This window comes from Aulonocara stuartgranti (genome assembly GCF_965226115.1).
Source record: "Aulonocara stuartgranti genome assembly, chromosome: 10".
Lineage (NCBI taxonomy): Eukaryota > Metazoa > Chordata > Actinopteri > Cichliformes > Cichlidae > Aulonocara > Aulonocara stuartgranti.
Genome location: NC_138946.1, coordinates 21,540,732 through 21,561,826, shown reverse-complemented (window position 1 = coordinate 21,561,826; position 21,095 = coordinate 21,540,732). Strand labels below are relative to the sequence as shown.

The following is a 21,095-nucleotide window of genomic DNA, read 5'->3' as shown; positions in this document are numbered from 1 at the left end:
TGTTGACAAATGTAACCAAATTGACAAAAACTAACTATTAAAAAAATATTATGTTATTTTGGTTAGCTTTTTGGTAGATGTTATGATCCTATAGTAGCTTTCTTTTTCCACTAATAAATAAATAAATAGCAGTCCATTAGTCCAAATTATAGGTTATCGTCTCAAAACTTTGACTCACAAACTTCTGAGAAAATAACTCAAAACTGAGGGGGGGACTTCCCGTTATTAAGTCGAAATTTTGAGATAAATAAACTTTTGACTAGCTTTGACTAGTTTTTTTTAGAGGTGGAAACAATCCTCCATTGGTTTCAGTTACTTAACAAAAAATAAAGTTTAAAAAAAATGTATTTTACCTTTCGTTTTCACACTTTTATGCCAAGTGAATCGTTTCAGAAACACCCCCTCGCTTAGCTTCCGGGTTGGTTTTCCGCGGCTCCTCTAGGAAGTTTCATCTTGCCGTATATTTCATCTTTGCTGTGGACCGGCATTTTCCCACAACACCCCGCTCCTCCTCGCACAGATGACGAAAATGGCGGACAACTCATCTTCGGTAGGCTTAAGAAAGATATAATGTTAATATAGGCACATTGACCGGTTTCAGAGTATAAATAAATGTGTTGTTATTTACAGGTCGAGATTGTGGAGGGCTGTCGCCTCCCGGTTCTTCGTAAAAACCAAGAACACGAAGACGAATGGCGTAAGTATTGTCCGTTTTTTTTTATATGCTAAGCTAATGCTAAGGAGCTCAGCTCAGCTGTTGTTACCAGAAGCCCCGGCCTCCAGTTAAAGCGCTGTAAACACCATGGCCACGGATGGTGCATGCTGCTGTAAAGTGTGTATGAATTCAATTGGAAGACTTAAGAAAACTGCTGCCACTCCCTCGGAAATTAAATTGCCAGTTCTTAATTTTACTTAGTTTCACATTTTATAGAAAAAAAGTACTAAATGCAGGTGGCATCAGTGATGTTTACAAATTTGAGAGCGAATTTATCAGGTTTTCTCTCTTACTCTCTTGGCACTCAGTTTGGTCCATAGTAATCTTTTTTAACACATTCCTTTTTAACAACAACAACAAAAATTAAAGCACAAATGGTATTTAAACCAAATTTAATTGGGCATTGCACTTAGACTTTATAATCCTGATACCTCAGCATAAATAATTACATTATAGGACATTTAAAATCTCACATTAAAGTAGATTTTGTGCACCTTTGGTTTATTTTTAGCATTGGAATGTAAACAGTAACTTTTATCACATGCCTGTGTATTTAATGTTAAGTGTGTTAAAGCTACAGTGTTTCATAGAAAAGCATCACAACGATTGTCTCTGCTTTGTACAGCACTGGCTGAAATCCTGAGTGTGAAGGAAGTTTCTAGTAGAAAGCTCTACTATGTTCACTACATTGACTGTGAGTATATTTTGTGTCAGTCGTCTTGGTTTTTCTCAAGATTTCACAGCCCCAGTTTAGTAAACATACACCAAGGTTAATTACACCTTTTAAGGTTTGTTTATTAAGTTATTATCAAAGATTGCAAAGCAGATTTGCATTTATTTAGTAATTCATTTTTTTTGTCTTATTTGGATCAATTCAGAATTATAGCTTTGTACACATAGCTTTTGATTCCCCCCCCCCCCCCCCCCTTTTCCTGTCATGTTATGAGCTAGATCTTCACACATCAAATCACCACTCTGTCTCTCTTTGTCTGTGTGTTTAAGTCAACAAACGTCTGGATGAGTGGGTCACAACAGAAAGGCTGGACATGAAGAAGCTTCAGTTCCCCAAGAAAGATGCTAAAACACCAACCAAGAACGGTCTTTCAGGTTCCCGTCCTAGTTCTCCGGAGAGAGACAGAGAAAGAGAGAGAGAAAGAGAGCGAGAGAGAGAGAGAGAGAGAGAGAGAGAAGTGGTAAGGAGTCCACGTGTCATTTAAAGCAATGTAATTATAATTCTCACAGTATTAAGAAATGATGTCAGTCTTAATTTCTGTGTTGTGTGGTTTTTATTCATTTTATAGAAAAACCTGCATGATGGTAAATTTCATGTTTGTTGCTGTTCACTTCCATTGATGCATGGTATAAGCTTTCCATGGTCACTTTAATAAGCTGCAGTGTGCTTTATGCTGCTTGAGCACTGATTTGTAACAGTCTACCCACAGGAAATGCAGCCATAATAACAATAAAAATATAGATAAATAAAAGGGCATCATGTTATAGAGGACCCTGTTTTTAACAAAATATCAATATCCTCTTTTTTCAGTCTTACATTTCTGTGTTAATACTTCTTTATCAAACACATGCCACTCAAACGGTGAAACTCTCGTTTTATGATTAAACCTTTAGTCGGATTTTGTGTGAATTGAATTCCTCAGTATTAACCTGAGGGTTAACATGAATTATCCCAGTGTTAACCCGCTTCCTTCTCTTCCTTTCCGTTCAATTCAGAGGAAGAGTCTAGATCTCAACGTACAAACTGCCACAGCTCCTTCCAGAGGCAAAACCCTCCCCACGCCGGTACAAGTAGAATTCACCCACTCCACAAATTACTGAGACCTTTTTAAACCTGGTGTCAATGTGATTCTTGTGTGATGATCCCACTGTTAATGTAGAGCTATAAGGTAAAGTAACGTTTAATATAGAGTGTATCCAAATGAAGATTTGTAATAGGAAGTGAAGCCCATCTGCTGCCATCACATTTAATACCAGGTTTAATGGGGTGTATTTACATTGGTTAACCTGCAAATTAGCTGAGATTTGGAGAAATAAATTGATTTGCTGTGGCTATTAAAGATGCACAGTCTTAGTTCTGTCTGAAAAAGCATCTTGATATCAAGATGTCACTCTTCATTGAATACAAATGGAGTCCCCGGCTTTTAATCAAGCCTCTGATCACGTTGACATGAAAAACAAATCCCATCAAATTCACCTTTGTTTGGTTTGTTTGTATTCAATCTTAAAGCTGAATCTCTAACACTGTTTGTTTGCTGCAGAAGAGGAAAGTAGAGCCTGCCCCCGTGGCTCCTCAGGTACCCCCGGTCATCCCTGTGCCCTCCCTGCCAAGTTCAGCTGAAGCCACTCAGGCAGCTGTTTTTCCTGCCGTGAGAGAGACGCCCACCTTTAAGTCCCGTGAAGACCATGAGCTCACAACGGTAAAGAAAATCCTCTTAAATTCTCTCTCTTTTGTTTTTTTTCCTTTCTCCTATTTGCTAATGAATATCTTTTAATGTCCTACTCACAACAGAATGGCAACGCCCGACGACTCATCCCCGCTCCACCTGGGAGGAAAAGAAAAGCTAATTGTGGGGGAACTGACGAGGTGCGTTACCTTGATTTACTGCATGTTTGTGGTCGTGTTATTCGCTTCATTTTTTGAATTTGTTAAGAGTCTGTCTGTGTTGGGTTTTGTGGAGTTGTATTAGAATGCATTTTGCAAAGCGTCACAGTCCGCTCACTGGAGCATTCTCCAGTGCAGCTGGTGACATTCATTCAGACTGGTGCACGGTTCTTGCACAAGGTCTATACTGTTGTAATAGGACATATTTGTTTTATTATGGGGACCTATTGTGCTTATTTCCAGCACCATATTTTAATTCTTGGACTTTTTTAAAGTAGCTTTTCATGATTCACAATTCAAAATAATGCTTACTTATCCTGTATGAGGCCCTGGTGCAGCCGCTGAGTTCATCCTCTGTCTGGAATGAGAATTATTAGCCTCGTTTCTCCTCCGTTTAAGTCCGCTTTCTTTTGATTGGCTGCTCCATGCAAAAAAAATGTTTGAGCAGCAGGTGGACGAGGTCTCCATGATGACTAATTCATGGATATCCTTAGGAATGCCGCTCTCATCACGTGGATTTAAGAGTAGAAAAACTGGCTGAAGCAGAGTGTGAGCTTTTGCCTTACAGCAATTACTTGTACATATGTTGACCTTTTGAACTCTGGCCAAATTTATTCTGACCATCCACATCTGTAAAGGTGTGCATATATGACAGAAAATAAGGAAAAGAGTAATCACTATCCCCCCAAAAAACTTTGTACCCATATAAAATGTCAACATCACTGCACAGGATTCAAATGTGATAAATTATTGCTGTCATGTATTTGTTTATAAACCCCACGTGCAATCATAATGATGAAAATGTTTTGGTTTTTCAAAGATTGCTTTGTCATTCTTTAATTTCCCCCTTTCTTTACCGTGTGTGTGTGTGTGTGTGTGTGTGTGTGTGTGTGTGTGTGTGTGTGTGTTTCCCTTTTCATTTCTCACCCACTGTTTCCCTTCTGACCACCACAAAACAATTCATTAGTGTGTTTTTATGTATTGATGTGTTCTTAGCTCGTGTTTATTGTGGTGTTTAAAACAGGGAATTACATTTGCAGCTATTTAGTTATGGCTTGTTGGCTTAACAATCCTCCTGAAAAAGAACTTGCTCTTTATTTATTTATATTTAGGTTGTTTGATTACTTTGTCATACATTTCATTCTAGCTAATGGGCACAATAACATATTATATGCTGGCAAGTATTGAGGACTGTATGTTGTGCTTTCATATATTTTTATTTTTCAGCATCAGCTCTGGCTAAATTCTGCAGCTTTTTAAAATATTCAATGAGCATTTCATTGATTCTCCTGTGTGGGTCTATGTTTGAGTTGATGTGTGGCTCTTTAAAAAAACAAAACTATCCTATTTAAATGAATCTGACCAAGAATCCTGACACCACATTTTACCAGGAGCCTGTAATTGTAATTTTGTGTCTCAAAAACGTTGTTTGACAAAACATTTTCAGCGTTTGCTGCTTTTGAGGGTTTAGTGTAACCCGGGATGTTCTGTTTTCTCCATCAAGCTACATGTACGCTGCTGTACTCTCATGTTTTATGCCAACCTGCAGCGCTCTCACATCAGCGGTGATGACAGTGGCCATTAGGTTCTTCATAAACATTAACAAATCTGTCAAATCCACATGAGATGAATGTTTGTGTTTGTTCTTTACCCCACTCTTCATTCACTGTCTAACATGTCTGTCTCTGTGATTATGATCACCAGTCAAAGCTGACGGGCTCCTCATGCAGCCAACCTGGATTTTACACATTAAAGCCTGTGTTTTTGTGTCTTTTTCTGCTAGATGATAAAGGTTTTGCAGTATAACAAGCCTCAAAGTGCCAGTGTCTTTCTACCACCACCAGAGGTCTGTTTAATTTCCTATTATTGCCCGTTGATTGTGTGTTGCTTTCCAAATTCAACTGTGCCTTTAGTGGGTCCAATAAATCAGAGGTGCTGCTTACCTCAGACCCAAGTTTAGTCTTTCTGGACTAAACATGTACTCTGATTAATCATATTACCTTTTTTTTGTTGTTGTTAAAGAAATCTGTGATCAATCAGCTTTTTGTTCAAACACATTTGAAGCACTTGAGAATAACTGCTGCATAAGTGTGTCATCTGTGTAATCTTCACATTTTGTACCACCAGGATTCCCAGGACAGCTCAGATGGCATTCCCTCTGCACCCCGCATGACAGGCAGTTTAGTGTCCGATCGCAGCCATGACGACATTGTCACCCGGATGAAGAACATTGAGTGTATAGAGCTGGGACGGCACAGACTGAAGCCTTGGTACTTCTCTCCATACCCACAGGAACTCACCTCGCTGCCCATCCTCTACCTCTGTGAATTCTGTCTCAAGTACCTCAAAAGCCTCAAGTGTCTTCAGAGGCATTTGGTAAGACTTTTGTTCTCTAAACCTTGGTTATGTTAACAGCTTACACCTGAAATCTGTGCTTCTAAGATTGTTTGACATTGCTTGTGTTGTTAGGTTTATTTTTTATTTCTTTCTTTTTTCAGACCAAATGTAATCTAAGGCATCCTCCAGGCAATGAGATCTACCGCAAAGGCACCATCTCATTCTTTGAGATCGACGGCAGGAAAAACAAAGTTAGTGGTGTGATGCTTCTTTTCTTTCTTTCTTTTTTATTCACCAGATATTTATTGTTGTTTATTTGTGGTTAATACATATTTTTATATTTTTCCAGAACTATTCCCAGAACCTGTGTTTACTCGCAAAGTGTTTCCTCGACCACAAGACGTTGTATTACGACACAGACCCTTTCCTCTTCTACGTAATGACAGAGTACGACTCCAAAGGCTTCCATATAGTGGGCTACTTCTCTAAGGTGCACAGATAAGGCAGAGAATTTTTTCCACACTGTGATAGTGCACTCATAACAGGAAATATGCCTCTATGTAAGCAGGAGTTTCCAAAGCTTATCATTATTTTTCTTCCCTTTGTGCAGGAAAAGGAATCAACTGAAGATTACAACGTTGCCTGCATCCTCACCTTGCCTCCTTACCAGCGAAGAGGTTACGGCAAACTGCTCATTGAGTTCAGTAAGTGTCGTATCATCAGCCAGTTTTTTAAGTTATGAACATTTCTGTCTTCATGTCACCTCTTGTAAACATCTGTTTGTGTCTGCCAGGTTATGAGCTGTCCAAAGTAGAAGGGAAGACGGGAACTCCCGAAAAGCCGCTTTCTGATCTCGGTCTCTTGTCCTATCGCTCTTACTGGTCCCAGACCATCTTGGAAATCCTTATGGACCTTAAACCAGACAATGGTGAAAGACCACAGATTACCATCAAGTAAGCAAATATTCTGGATCTTATATGAGCTATAAAAAAATGTTTATAGATGCATGTTTGGAGCTGAAATGTGTCGTCTTTGTACTTGCAGTGAGATCAGTGAGATCACAAGTGTAAAGAAAGAAGATGTTATTTCAACACTTCAGTACCTCAACCTAATCAACTATTACAAGGTGAGAGATGAGCACCAACTGTAAATTAACTGTTTACACTTTTCTTGAAAATACACGTTTAATTAGATTTGAAATGCTAAAGACCCAAACTCTGAAGCCTTGAATTTTTAATTTGAATAACACACAGATGGGAAATGTTTTTTCTAGAGGTAAGCCAGGGCTCGCAAAATCGCTAGCCTTGCTAGCGATTTTTTCCAGTCGGGCTACCAAAATCTATCTCTGCCCTGCCCGTCGGGCTGTCGTAGGAAGGAAAAATATATGTCAATGCTTTTGCATTCTTTCGGAAATGTAGCTGGGTAATTATGTCATTGGCATCGGTGAGCCACTGTCAATATGTGACATATTAAAATCGCGTTTGAATTTGCGCTTGTTTTTTGCTTTCACTTTGCAATCGCGTGAACTGTGTATAGAGAGCGACAGCACTGATCTGTGAGTGATGATAATTTGTGCACCAATTCCTCTGACATCGTCTTATCAATCGTTAGCTTACTATGCAAACATGACAAGTGAAATCTCCCGCAGCAAGCTTAAACATGTGAGAGGTTGATCGAGCAGAGAATCGCTGAGCGTTATGTGAGTGCCTGTGTAAAAGCAGCAGGATATATATTTTAGTTCTGCTGAGCCAAATAAGACAGGTCAGGGTGAAGAAGTGACAGCCAAAGAAAAGCTTACCACAAAACGGAAAAGTTATGACAAATCAGACTATAAGGCAAAAAGAAAGTGCAGCTTTATGGTTTCATGGACAAAAGAATTTCTGTGGCTGCAATATGACGAGCTAAATAACCAGGGGTGCACATAAGTGGTCCGCAGGTGCGCATTCGCTGTCAAAATAAAAAACGCGCACAAGATAAGAAGTTGCAACGCGTGTTTGCGTACATAAGATTTTCAGGAGGAGGACAGACATTTGTTTAGAACTCTTAAAGATGTCGAAGAATCAAGCTCCTTTAAGCAATTACTTTGGTGTTCCTCCACCTCCAAAGAAATGTCAGGAGTCTTTTGTGGTTCGGACCTCCTGCAACCACTTTTCCGTATTCTCGGGAAAGTGGTTGCAGGAGGTGAGCTGGCTTCAAACAAATGATGAACGCACAGAGATGTGGTGCAGAATGTGCCATGAAAATCCCACTCTAGCGGACAAAAACAGTGCTTTTTATATGGACGCAAACGCGCGTTGCAACTTCTTATCTGGTGCGTGTCTTTTATTTTGACAGCGAATGAGCACATGCAGACCACTTATGTGCACCGGTGTAAATAACATAATGTTCTGCCGGGTGTGTTGTTGGTTTTCTCTCGATTTCTGAGTCGACAAGCGCCTTTGTTACTGGAACCAGTCATTTTAAGAAAGGCCCCCATTAGAACCCATGAGAAATGCAAGAAATGCATTGTTGCTCATTCTGCAATATCTTTCCCAGAACAAACACCAATTGCAAATAACATACTAAAAATAAACCTGAGAAATCAGTTTAGAACAGCGTACTATGTTGCAAAGAGTGAACTACCACTGGCAAAATTTAGCAGTCTTTGCAAACTTCAAAAAGCAAATGCCCTAGATCTTGGTTCCACTTGCCTCTTACCTGTGACTTCAGTGGAAATTTCAAATTCAGGATCTGACACAGACTGATTCATGTCCTACACAGTTCTTACAAGTTCATAGAAATTTCTGTTCAATTAGAGCCAAGTATTTGAGTTGATGATTGTAATTTTTATACAATGTTGTAATTTGTGTTTCAACAATTTTTTGATTAATGTTTTGTTTCCGTTACAATATTATACATTAATGTATAATATTGTAACGGAAACAAAACATCAATCAAAAAATTGCTCTCTTTGTTATTCGGGCTACTTAAATTTATTTTGGGCTGCTAAAAACTGAAGAGTCCCTGCCCAAAGGGCTACCTGGGATTTTGAAATTTTGCGAGCCCTGTAAGCAGAATTCTAGCACCCGTTCAGCTTGGTGATTCGTCACTTAGAAGTAGAGATGGCACGATACCACTTTTTTATGTCCGATACCGATACCGATATCATAAATTTGGATATCTGCCGATACCGATATGAATCCGATATAGTGTTTTTTAATCAACAAAACTGTTTTTTAAAATATCTTGCTGCATTTTGCAAGTCTGCAAGTTCATACTCAAGTTTAAAACAACAACTACACTAAAGCTATTCTGTTATACCTGTATACAAAAAAAATATTTCATAGTTCAGCAATACTGATCAATCTAATAAACTTAGACCTACACCATCCTCCCTATTCTGGTATTTTAAAGAGTACTTAGCGTAAATATTAAGCAACCTAACTAATAGGGTTCCAACTCCCAGCAACAACAAAATTAAATAAATAAAAAATAGGGAACCACCCCTCACGCTCCACCTCATGATGCTTAATCGACGTAATCAACCTTAATTTGATGCAGTGTGGAAAAAAAAAAGCACAGAAATCAATTATTTTTCAAGAAATATTAAATAGATTCAACATCTTTCTTCAACAAAATTGCAGACTGCACAGATGGTACCTTCCCAAAGGAAAAAGTACTATAGCTTACTAGGGTATATATATTAGACTTAATAGTTACTATATACAGTAATGGACTTCTATTCATTTTACATCAAATTAAAACTTTGGGTGTCAGATAATTATTTATTAAAAGCTTGACATTTTAAATGAGAATAAGAAAGAAAAGTATGTCTTTGTGCCCCCTTTTCCCTGTTAATGCCCTATCGGCCCCCCTGGCTAAACTTTGCTAGATCCGCCCCTGCACAGTTACCAGCGTCAGCTACGTAGAAAAAGATCCTGGTGTAGAAAGTAATATTAAATAAATTCTAACAACAGCTTATCAAGCTTAAACGTGCTGCTGTTGTTCAGCCGCTGGTTTCCTCTTTCTGGCGCAAAGTGGACCAAAAACAAACGAGAGACAGACTCGCGACAGAAAAGCCGATCAGCTGATTTAAGCAGTTTCACGATTGAAGTAGCAGCCGGAGAGCGAGAGGCAGTCGCTTGTTAAGCTTAACGTGGGAATGCTTTACAAACATTCAGAGATGGACTTACACACTTGCTTTACTTCTCTCGGGGATAACTTTGTCGGAGATGAAATGCCAGGTTGCTAGCGAAGCTCCACATGCTATCCAGACCACAGGTCCTGCATGCCACAGCCGCTCTATCACGTGATGCATACGTTCTGAGGTGAGTTACGGCGTGTTGCAAGTTTTGTGAGGTGCTTTCGTGATATTTAATGGATCGGATTACATTTTTTATTTTTCTCCGATATCCGATCCAGTAATTTAGGTCAGTATCGGACCGATACCGATACGTAATATCGGATCGGTCCATCTCTACTTAGAAGTCTTTTTTTTCTCCTTAACCAAATGAAAGAGGTTGAATGTTCGTTCGGCGAGCTTTGAAGATAAAAAAAAAAAAAAAAAGAAATAGTAGAAACTAAACGGCGAGCTGTGACTTCACGCATATATGGGCTAAATCAACACTGATCATGGGGAAGTGGGCGGGACCACAGATGATTTTTCTCAACTTCCCATGAAGCGACTGAAGCGACTACCAGTGAGATTGAACAATACTGCCGATTCATGTATGATCTGGCAATAAAAACATTCTAGCGTTACCTAGGCCCTGAATGTGAGACCATTCGTGAGCGACCATCTTTGAACAGAGGCGGTGGTTTACGACACCAACTCTCTGCCATCTATAATCCAGTTTTGAGTTCCCTCCCCAGACGCCTTAACGCCCACTCACATCCTGGGCCATCTGACCTCAGGAATTCGCATGATAAGGTGGGGCCAGGTTTCACAATGAACTCACCCGAAACTCTGGCTGATTGGGACCCACACCCAGTTTCACACCTTGGCTCAGGCGATTAGAGGACCATCAGGGGGTCCTTTTGTCCCTCTGTGGGGGGATACTCCCACTAGGTTTATATCTGGGACTCTCCACCATTTGACCTCAGAACTGAAGAAGCTTCTCGGATGAGAGGTGAAACGTCTTCAAGTAACTTAAAGAAGTCCAGACGCTTTTCTTTGCAAGCTCCTTTGACTATGATGACCTGGATGACTGAGAACCTTCACAGACAAACAGCACAAAAAGACTGCACATTCCAAAGATTCTCCATAGGGTTAAAGCCTGGACTTTCTATTGGTCATTACAGTGTAAAAAACGCTGTTGTTTTGTAAACAATGATTTTAAATCCAGGTGGTGACTTTGTCTCAGCTCAGCTTTAGTATACCACATGCCAGTCTCTCGCAGCAGTAATCATTACTCGTGGGTTTGCCTCATTGTAGCAGTTTTTTTGTTTTTTAATACTCCTTTTGTGGCTTTCAAAGTGCAAAAGCCCTAATTTAATGGTTTTGTGAGGAAAAGCAGTAACACTCCCAGAGCGGGAGGTGTTGCTACGACACTGCAGCCGCACCTTAAATATTTAAGGCTCTGTTTTGTGAGTTGAAGAAGTTGAAAGCAGTGGAGCATCAGCATCTTTTCAAATGAGCAGATAAAATGATGTGTACTGACTTTGGTTTCTTGAATGCAGGGTCAGTACATTCTGACTCTGTCAGAGGACATTGTGGAGGGACACGAGAGAGCCATGCAGAAGCGGCACCTGCGCATAGATCCTAAATGCCTTCACTTCACTCCAAAGGACTGGAGCAAAAGGGGGAAGTGGTAGAGTTGGTTGCTGAATGACGCCAGAACCAGGGCAGCAGACACCCGACGCGAACGGTGGATCAGATCAAGGTTTCCCCTCGGCTTTCTCATCAAGAACCCAGGACTTCTCTTCGATAAACAGTGAACATGAATTGTTTTGTTAAACGTTCATTCTATATCGTGAATCTAAAAGGCCGTCAAACCTGGGCAGAGGGAGAGACTGGTTAACAGTAACACCGCCAAAAACACAACACACCTTCTACTGTGTAAAAGATCCTGTTTATGATCAAAACAGTGCATTAAAAATGACAAAAAGGTGACTGTCTATCAGTGTAAAATGACAAACGCACAAACCACTGAAAGGTTGTTTTTATACACGTGATTTTAGATCCTATAGAACTGCTTCATCTGTTAGTCCACATTTTGTAAAACTCAAGTACATTTATTTGCTCTTCTTGTTGTTGTTGCTGTTCCCTTGACTACCACTGTGGCCACACCCTCTCATCTGCCATGTAAAAATGTTGTCATTAGGATCATTTGTATTCCAACAAAGTTCACTAGAGTCATAATTAAGAAACAAAACTAATGCCTGAACAACACTCCAAAATTTACTTTTTTCTACTTTGAAGGTTTTTCAAAGGTTTTTTTTTTCCAAGGCTTCAGGACCTCTAAAACCTCTTCCTGGGTATAAAAGATTGAATAGTTGTTATTAGGAACTAAAATCAGACTGTGGATACTTTTATACTCTCCCTGTGACTAAGGCAGATGTTTATTTTGAGAGTTTAAAGAGGGAAATTGTACATTAAGACTTTTTTGGGGGGGGTAAGTTTTTCTTCGAGTGCCTGAATATTAATGTTTCTTAGCTAATAATAATTATAATGCATCAGGCTGTTTTTAGTGTCACTTTACTAGGCTCATTTATAAATGTGAACAGCCCAATACTTTTGCATTATTTATTACATAAAACTCAGAACTAGGCATCAGTTATGTTACACGTTTGTGCAGTTATATATGTTCTTGGTTTGTGATCATTCAGGCCAATATTTCTTTTTCTTTTTTTTCATCACTCAAGCATATCAACCCCCTCTTGATTTAAACGTATATTTGCCGTGTCTGTACATACTGATGACAGAAGCCATGTTGAACTTTAAGGAATGTAAATTTCATGTACAGTCGTCTTTCTTTTTTACTCAATGTTATCTAACAAGCTGCACAATGTTTAAAAAAAAAAAAAGACCTAAAAGTGATATCTTACCTTCAGTTTTGTGTTTTATGTTTACATGTCAGAAAAGGATGTTGAAATGATTTAGTATATCTTTATGTGGAACACTTCAGAGCGTTTGAACGTTTGATATAAAAAGAAAAGAAAAGCTGGCTGAATTGATTAAAAACAACGCGTCTTTATTGTGTTTATTCTGGTCTGAGAGCCACTTTCATCTGTGTGGACAGGTTAAGCCGTGTAAATGAATGTAACAAATTCCCAGTGGACACAGTGCATAAAGAGGGTGTTCAAAATTGAGTTAGTTTGTATGTAAAATTAAATTACATACATTTTTATGTAAAATGAATGCAGTTCATGTCAGAATATGCAGTTTGGCAAGAAATTATTACTGCACCAGGAATGTGAAACAAGCTATCCAGCTTTGAGATCCGGTTGTCAAAAGGTGCCATACAGCCCAATAGATGCTTTACAGAGGGTGAAGAAATTGCCGTAATTGTTATTAATTAGTCCAGTTTTCCGCAGTAAAGTTATGCAGTTGTTTTAACAGGTTGGCTCTGTCATCAAAAGGGGTGCAGGTGGTCCGTGAGCCATATACAAGCCCGATTTGTAGCCGGTGCCAAAAAGTGATTTCAAGTATGTGCCAAAAAAAAAAAAAAATGCAGGAATTGAAACTGTTATAAAGGACTTGTTGACCTATAATATGTCAAAAAATATTTCTCATGAATGGAATCCAGTCTTTGGGCCAGAATGAACATTCCTGTCACAAGATCGAAGCTGCAGTCAGTTTTTGACAAAGTGACTTTTATATACTCATTCATAAAATGTCTTTTTCAATGGAGATCTGGCCAAGAGGGCAACAGAAATGGTAACAAATATAACATAAGCATGTTTTATGTGACCAAACAAAGAAGACGGCTGATTACAGTGTAGGTGCAATGAGGAAAACGGATGCAAAACAGGTCATTTTAGATTTTATACATAACAGCTGCACACATCATGTTCACTACAGTCAATTTATCAATTCTTTTTTAATGTAAACATATTAGACATTAAAAACGGTTTAGAATATTTTCACGGAGTTTCAGTATAAAGCTTGATCACCAGGCGGCAGTATTGTGAACCCATCACCTGTGCGACATTTGAAGTTGAAACCACAGGACGGTCGAGCGGAGCTGTAATTACAACCTGACCTCTGTAATTGTGTTTGAGCGGCGGAGGAACTGAGTTAGACAACAACTGGAAGAAATTTGGTAACAACCTGCATGAAGAGCAGCACTCTAGCATGTTAGATAATTGTATGTTGTTTGTTTTTATTAGACTGCACGGTGCATGTTGCTAACGCACACTTTCCCAGCTGAACACGACACTGCAGTTTACTCTCTGGATGTGTAAAATGTGTAACAATGGATCACACCTCAGTGTCTGCAGGAGGCCTTGTTTATTGAGCACGTTTCCTCAGCGGACCGATCAATGGATCTGCTTAAAAGTGCGCTCAGGCTTGACGGCGTTTTAATGTCAGCAAGTCAGGTTTGAGTTATCAGCATCACATCACACCAATTTTTCTCTCCCCACCTCACAGAGCCACACCACTCCCCAGGAGGACACAGGAATTTCACACTAATCTAATATCCTCTTCCTGACATCTAGATTTCCTCACCCTGAGTCTGAGTGCTGGCACATTTTTTGTGCTTTATGGGCCAAAAGTTTATTTTGGGCCCTGGTTATTTTTACTCAGATACACAGTTGGATCATTAGAGCTGCCAGTTTGGAGTAGTTTGGGCTTTACTTTAACAAGCTTGAATTTTAAGAGTCATTATTATGCAGAAGGATGAGGAGAGCCCATAATTTGTAATTGTTTCAAACTGCTTGATTATACCAAGCATGCCTCATAAAATGGAATATCCCACTAAGCATAACAACAGATTTCCACATGGTGTCACTGCCGCACTGAGAGTTGTAGGGTTGTTTGGTTTCTTGAAAAAAATCATGCTCCATCACTGCAAACTAAATATTTAAAGATGTATGTTTACCTGGAATTCAAGTGTAGATTGGGTGAGAATTGGATGTAATCCACGATGTTAAACCCGTCTGACACAAGGCTATTTTATAGCTTGAATTGACTTTAACCTTTCTTTTTCGCGCTGACTGTTCCATTGTTAGACGTTGGTGAAATTTGGTGTCACGCTCCGACACTTGCTGCCGATGCTTTCACTGGCTTGTTGTGCTCGTGTCTCTGCATCAAACAGAAAGCAAAGGGAAGCAGGCATCTCCGCAAAAACACCTCCTGACCCCTTATGAGGACACAAAGAGGTATGAATGTTTGCCACAAAAGCTGGTTTCTCTCCTCTCAACTCTGTTTTAATTTTTCTTATCTCCTCAAGACACACTCTACCAACAACTCAGGCCTCTCCTCTCTGCACTCCTCCCCGCCCCTGCCCCCAACCCCAGATCAGAGCCGCTGACCTCGCGACACACGCACACAAACACACACACGCTGCAACATATGGTACGGCCGGGACAAAACTCCACGCAGTAATTAGGGGGATGGTGCCGGACACTTGGCTCTGCTGCGGTGCAGGTTAAGCAGCGTGATACATCATCTCCTCTCGCGAGCACCATGCAAGGGTTTACCCAAATTGACAGGTATGTGCTTTTAAAGACGCTGCAGAGGCTGATGAGAGAGGACGGCCAAAGCTGTGTTGTTATGTATCCTGTGCTCTCATTGTTCTTAAGGAGGTTGATTGTTTGTTGTGGTCTTCCAGCACACTGAGCATGTTTGGGGAGTACGCAGAGGTCCTCTGCAAATAAACACTCTGTCACACACACACACTTGAGCACACACAACTGCCATTTTCACCTTTGCTTCTGAGGTTGTGTGCACTTTATCTCTCTCGTGCAGAAATTTCAGCGCTGGCGGGGGGGAGAGTGACACTTTAAATGAACGTGTTTGATGTCACGAGTGTCGCTTTCCATCAATAAATTAGTCAAAGAGAGGTGGAGAAATCCTGGGAGGCAAAAGTCTTGGTACAACATTGCATCAGCATCGGGTCTGCCACACTGCTGCTCGTGTGTGTGTCACACACCGTTATATACACGAGTGTTTCGGGCATTTGAATCAGCAAGAAAAAATGTTTTTAACCACAGTCATGGCCCAGGGAGGGTTTTTGAATTCCAGCGTAAGAAACGCAGAGCTCTCCGCTTGGACGCCGCTGTCCGTCCGCCACTGCCTCAACCTCTCTCTGACAAGGAGAGGAGGAGGAGGGGGGCCGAGAGAGAGAGAGAGGCCGGGCGAAGCTGTGTGTGCACGAGAGAGAGCGAGAGAGGGGAGGAGGAGAAAGAGGGGGTTGGCTTTAGTGTGATGTGAATGGAATAGAATCAGCGCGAGAGGAAGAAAGAGGGAGGAGGACAGCGCAAATCAACCTGCCCCTTGACTTTAACAACAGAATAGAGCCGGCAGACACAGAGATCGGGAAGTGTGCGTGCGTGTGCTGCTGTTTTATTTTATTTTTGGAGAGAGGAAGAGAACATCAGACAGGAGGAACTGAGGGAGGAGGAGGAGAAGGAGCCTCACCGTGGAGATAGATAGCAGAAAAATGCTGTCACGGGGAGAGAAGGGGAGGGAGTCGGCAGAGAGGAACAGGATGAAACAAGGCAGGGTTGAGCAGAACTGAAATGTGGAGGTAAGCCTTTTCTTTCCGTATTAAGATTTTACATTCACACTGCTGCCGCCCCCCCACCACCACCACCGTCGCTAACACCCACCCTGTGTCCTCGTCCAGAAGAAGATAATGAATTCAGATTGATGGATCTGCACACCCTCTGTGTGCCACATACCTCTGTGTCGGCATGCATATTGCTCTGATAGACAAACCATCCGGCCCACCGACAATGTATGAGAGCAGCAGAGATGTAAAATGATGGGGTTGGCATCATGATATCTTGCAGCTTGTCCTCTGTCTTCCTCTCTGCCCTTTGTGCCATTGCCCCCCCCCCCCCCTTTTTTTTTTATAAATGGATTTTATTCAGCCAGCTAAGGCCTGCTGTATCTACCATTTACACATTGCATTGTAGGTTTGAATCCAGCTCACAACCTTTGTCGCATTTCATCCCGGGCCTGCCCTCCTCCCCCTCCTCCTTCTCCTCCTCCTCCCCGTCTCCCAACACTAACCCCCTCCTCATCATCTATCCTGTGTCTCTCCATTGTGCGATCTGTTAACGAGGCCGGCTCGTCTCAAAAAACAGCGCTGTGACATTGTCGGGGCGGCACTGCGAAACCTTCGCCGTTAAGCGCTCCTGGCCGCGAGGGCAAGGTGGAGGGAGGAAAGAGAGGGAGACAGAGAGACGGGGGGGGGGGGGGATTGATGGAGGGACACTCGCGCAGAATGAAAGAGAGTCAGAACGAAAGAAGATGCAGGAACAAAAAAAATAAAAAGAGGATCAGGATTTGCTCCAGATACATATTTTCAAAGACCGAAAAGCCGTCGGTCTGCAGTGGGCTGGGATTTGTGTGGATAAAGAGGATTGTGCACAGACAATGATGGAATGGAGAAGCACAACCGGGATTGGGGTGTTGTTTTCAAGGTGGCAGAGAAAATGAAAAAGGAGGGATGCAGGAGTCAGTCCCCCCCCCCCAACCCCCCACCTTCACCACACACACATACCATCCCCATCCTCTCCTTGCCCTCCGCACCACCCTACCCACCGCACTCTCTAATTTAAGATGGGGCTGTGTGTTTATGAGACGCCAGGGTTTCAGGGGCTGGATGGGCTGCTGTAGGGAGAGAAAAGCAGGGATGAAGAGCCGATCGAGAGGGAAGACGAGCAGCAGCAGCAGCTTACATAAGCCAGTGCACTCAAAGGACGGGCCATTTAATTTACATTGAGCTGCCTGGCTGCTCATCCACTGTGGTGTTCACTGTGGTTCACATTGGCTTTTTCTTTTTTTTTTCAAATGATAAAATGCAGTTTGACCTGACTGGATGAAAAGGAAGGATGTGCGATGACCTTAAAGCGTTGTGTCGGTGTTCCCGAACAGGAGGGCGTTATATTTCTCTACAATCTCAACTTTCTTGCTGGACAGTTCAGTAGAGTGAAACCCCAGCCTTGCAGGTATTTATCGCGGCGAACGATTAGGATGTCTGCATGAAGTGCACCGGCATAATGGTGCTCACAGCGTACAGCCTGCTCATACAACTCAGCTGCAGATGACTTTTTGTTCTGCTGCCATCCACTGCGTCGCACTTACGGCGTATCGAGGCAGCGCAGTCCTCGGTGTGGGCCATGCCCAAAGGATAAGTGAAAAAGGCCCCTGTCTATAAAAAAAAAAAGAAATCTGAATGCGTGTGTGTATTTTAGAAGAGCAGTTGCGCGGAAGTAAAATGCCATTTCAGAGGATGGCAGCCCTAATGTAACCGGGATCCTTTGTGTCTCCTCGTGGTCTGTAGTTTGCTTTCTGCTTGGCCAAATAAAGCAAAATAAAGCACCTGCTGCGTTTACTGCCTCCTCTGCAGAAAGTGTGTTTTCTGATGTGAAACTCACTCTGTTGGTAAAGCAGTGGAGCAGTTAGCATCAGTCGCTTTTCATTAAGCAGATCACCACAAATAACAATAAGTCTACCTGCTGCAACTTTGGAGTTAGAGCCTTGTATGTGAGTGAAGGTGGAAGATCTTTTGAGAATTCATTTATTTTTGATACTAGGAAACAGTGCAGATGTTTTTAACCACCCCCCCCCCCCCACACACACACACACACACACACACACACGCATGCCATAAATTTTCTAGCACTTAAAAAAAAAAGAAAAATGTTACACCATGGCATTACTTTATGATTAATCAGCCCTCACATCTGCTGCAGTTGATTGGCTAATTATCTGACTCAGCTCCATTTCTGTATATGATGACATCCAGAATATGAGCACATTATGGAGTCTATTTTGGCCTGGGCCCACTTGCTAGTCTGCCTTTATGAAGTTTGTATATGTATTACATTGGTTATTTTACACATTTGATATAAATTCTCAAATGCTAAAAGCGACCTTTAACCTGACACTTTGTTCTTGGCCGCCCTCATATATAGAAAATGAAATATCCACAACCAAAAGCATACAGCGAGCAGGCAGCTTTCAGCAGCCCTGACAATGTGTGTGTGTTTTAATGCGGCACCCTATGTGTCCTCTCCCATGAGAGGCTTCCTCAGTGGGACTCATTCTGTATCTGGTTGAGTAGCAGGGGAGCAGAGTCGCGGGAGAGTCTTGAATCGATCGGCCCGTTTTCATTTCCTGAACCAAACAAGAACCAAGAGAGCTGGGCTCTGTACATGCGAGCGTCATGTGGATGCAGAGCTGTCAGCTTCTATTGTTCCTTGTTGGCGACGCCATAAATTTGTCCTGCTCTCCTTCAGCTGCTGTTTATACCAACCGTCTCCTCTGATAACAGAAACAGTATAGCCCATAGTTTCAGGTTTGCTTCATACCGTGTTCCTGCTCAGAATTAAACCACGATGCCTGAAGTGACTCTCTTGTCCACACAGCAAATAGATGACAGTCCTCACCTGACAGCATGAATGCTGCCAAAGTGTTACTTTGAATTCGCTCTGCACCACAAAGCACCCCCGTTTGATCAAAGCGATTTTTATCTGGTTTTGCACTCAGTGAGAATCAGATAAACATATCGCGAGGTTACCGGGCAGATTTTGTCCTGGTCTTACTCAGCATTATGTCACTCCGCTTGTTTTGGAGCCATTTTGCATGGCTACACCCCAGCAGGCTCCCTGTGGGTGCTCAGTTAGGAAGGGCTGTCGGAGGTGGAGACTTCCTCACATCTGATGGCAGGATGCCGGCAGCATTAGCCACAAGGTAGATCCTCTTAGCTCATGCTCTCTGCTGTCACCTGCTTACTGCTGACCGGTGATCTCCTGCAAGATCAGGCCTCTTTGGGGGGTTTTTTTGTCAAGGCTTTTGCCCTTCTCCACCTATTCAGCTGCACAAATAGAAAGCGGCATAATAAATGTTGGAGAATGACTCATGATTCACAGCGTCAGCTAAAGTAGGACTGCACAATTGAGATATATCAGCATGACAAATATTCAGGGAGAGTTTTACCGTCTCGGGAGTCAATCCTCACGGGCTATTGTCTTTTTGAAAATAAGCATCGAAATACTTAACTATTAAAACGGTTCCCCCCTGTGATTTCTGCTGCACGCACTCGCATGTGCATGGGACAATATTGTTAGATTTTCATAAATTACACGAGGAAAATTTCGAGCACTTTCAAAACCCGTCAGAAAACCCATCAGCTTTTTGAGTGTGAAATCAAGGACGAACTGAGAAATTGGCCCTTCGTGTACAAAAAGACGTAACCGCTGGCGGTGAATCACGCTTTAGACCTTTTAAATAAACGATGTTGTAATTGTTCTGATGGGTATCATGTCTTCTGTGTAGAGAGAGGGAAACAGAGCTAGGCATGTCCAACAACGCGCCCCTGATGTAATAGTCCTAAAATATGTGGAAGCTGCTATCTTCATGAGACATATTTATGTAAGCATCTGCTGTTAACACAGCCCACATGAATACAATCCCACTTTTTACTCCGTGTTGTGAAATGCCCCCTTCCAGAAATATATATTCAAGCTCATTGTACCAAATCGCAAAGTACCTCTCTCAGTTATGTCATACATACATTAAACCATTAAGCGGTGCAGTGGCTCCTTCTCATTGTTCTCATTGCTATTACAGGAGAGAAGTGCACTCTGGGGTATTCAGAGCCACTGAAAGCAGACCAGGAGCAACCGTTCATGCTCGTGCCACGTCACTTTCATCGCCGCATTCGGTCGATAGAGATAAAAAAAAGCAGAAAACATTTTTAGGCTCTGATAGGAGTTTAAAAATACCCTCATAAGGTTTCTATTTTGGGGATGATACTTGACGTATTAGAGATTGCCTCTGTGTTTGTTTCAGGCTGAAGAGGCTCTTTGGGCTGTCACAAATTTGAGAAGGAAGTTGCATTCTCAACCGTTTCATTTACATGTTAAAGGCAAATAAAGAAGTAAAGAGCAGTTTGAGCAGGTACCTTAGAGCTCCACATCGTCTCTCTGTGGGGCACAGCAGCGACCGCACACAGGAAACTGAGAGATGTGACCTTAGAGGCGCAGAGGAGAGGTTTTTTTGTGTTTAGCTTCTGCCACATTTCCCCTCATTCTAGGTAAAAAAAAAAATGCATTAAAAAAAGGAAAGAATTAGGGGAGAAAATACACTCTACATACTTTAGATTTAAGCAGATTCAGTCTGTGGCCCGGTGAATCACCAATCCCCATTACTGCACACTTCCCAGAATGCACAGCGTGCATTTTCATTCACAAGTGGAAAGCCACAGATGTACGGAACATGTTCCCTGTTTTGACTGTACCCTACGCACATAGCATCACATCAAAACC

General features: G+C 41.7%; 2 protein-coding genes across 7 annotated transcripts in view; both read left to right on the top strand.

Annotated features, from left to right (window-relative positions):
* Nucleotides 1-447: 447 nt before the first annotated feature.
* LOC309715886 (histone acetyltransferase KAT5-like) lies at nucleotides 448-12,853 on the top strand. 4 transcript variants are annotated; one of them, XM_082549335.1, is made up of 15 exons: nucleotides 448-550; nucleotides 631-697; nucleotides 1,341-1,409; nucleotides 1,718-1,908; nucleotides 2,444-2,512; nucleotides 2,989-3,147; nucleotides 3,240-3,314; nucleotides 5,116-5,178; nucleotides 5,460-5,708; nucleotides 5,831-5,920; nucleotides 6,019-6,159; nucleotides 6,280-6,373; nucleotides 6,463-6,622; nucleotides 6,714-6,795; nucleotides 11,328-12,853. In XM_082549335.1, the coding sequence occupies exons 1-15, from the start codon at nucleotides 521-523 to the stop codon at nucleotides 11,460-11,462; spliced, it is 1,674 nt and encodes a 557-aa protein (XP_082405461.1). In that variant the 5' UTR covers nucleotides 448-520; the 3' UTR covers nucleotides 11,463-12,853. The 4 variants fall into 4 exon arrangements, with proteins under 4 accessions (XP_082405461.1, XP_082405462.1, XP_082405460.1 ...); XM_082549334.1 differs by having other exon boundaries at nucleotides 463-550; nucleotides 2,444-2,518; XM_082549336.1 differs by lacking the exon at nucleotides 2,444-2,512.
* A 1,040-nt stretch (nucleotides 12,854-13,893) lies between these two features.
* Nucleotides 13,894-21,095, top strand: part of sipa1 (signal-induced proliferation-associated 1) — a 38,694-nt gene continuing 31,492 nt past the window's right edge. Inside the window, exon 1 of one of the 3 annotated variants that reach the window (XM_082548028.1) lies at nucleotides 13,894-13,912. The gene's annotated coding sequence lies outside the window, so the exon portion shown is untranslated. Of the gene's footprint in view, nucleotides 13,913-15,138; nucleotides 15,306-16,021; nucleotides 16,343-21,095 lie in introns of those variants that run through there. The other 2 variants (XM_082548024.1, XM_082548022.1) reach the window with 2 other exon arrangements.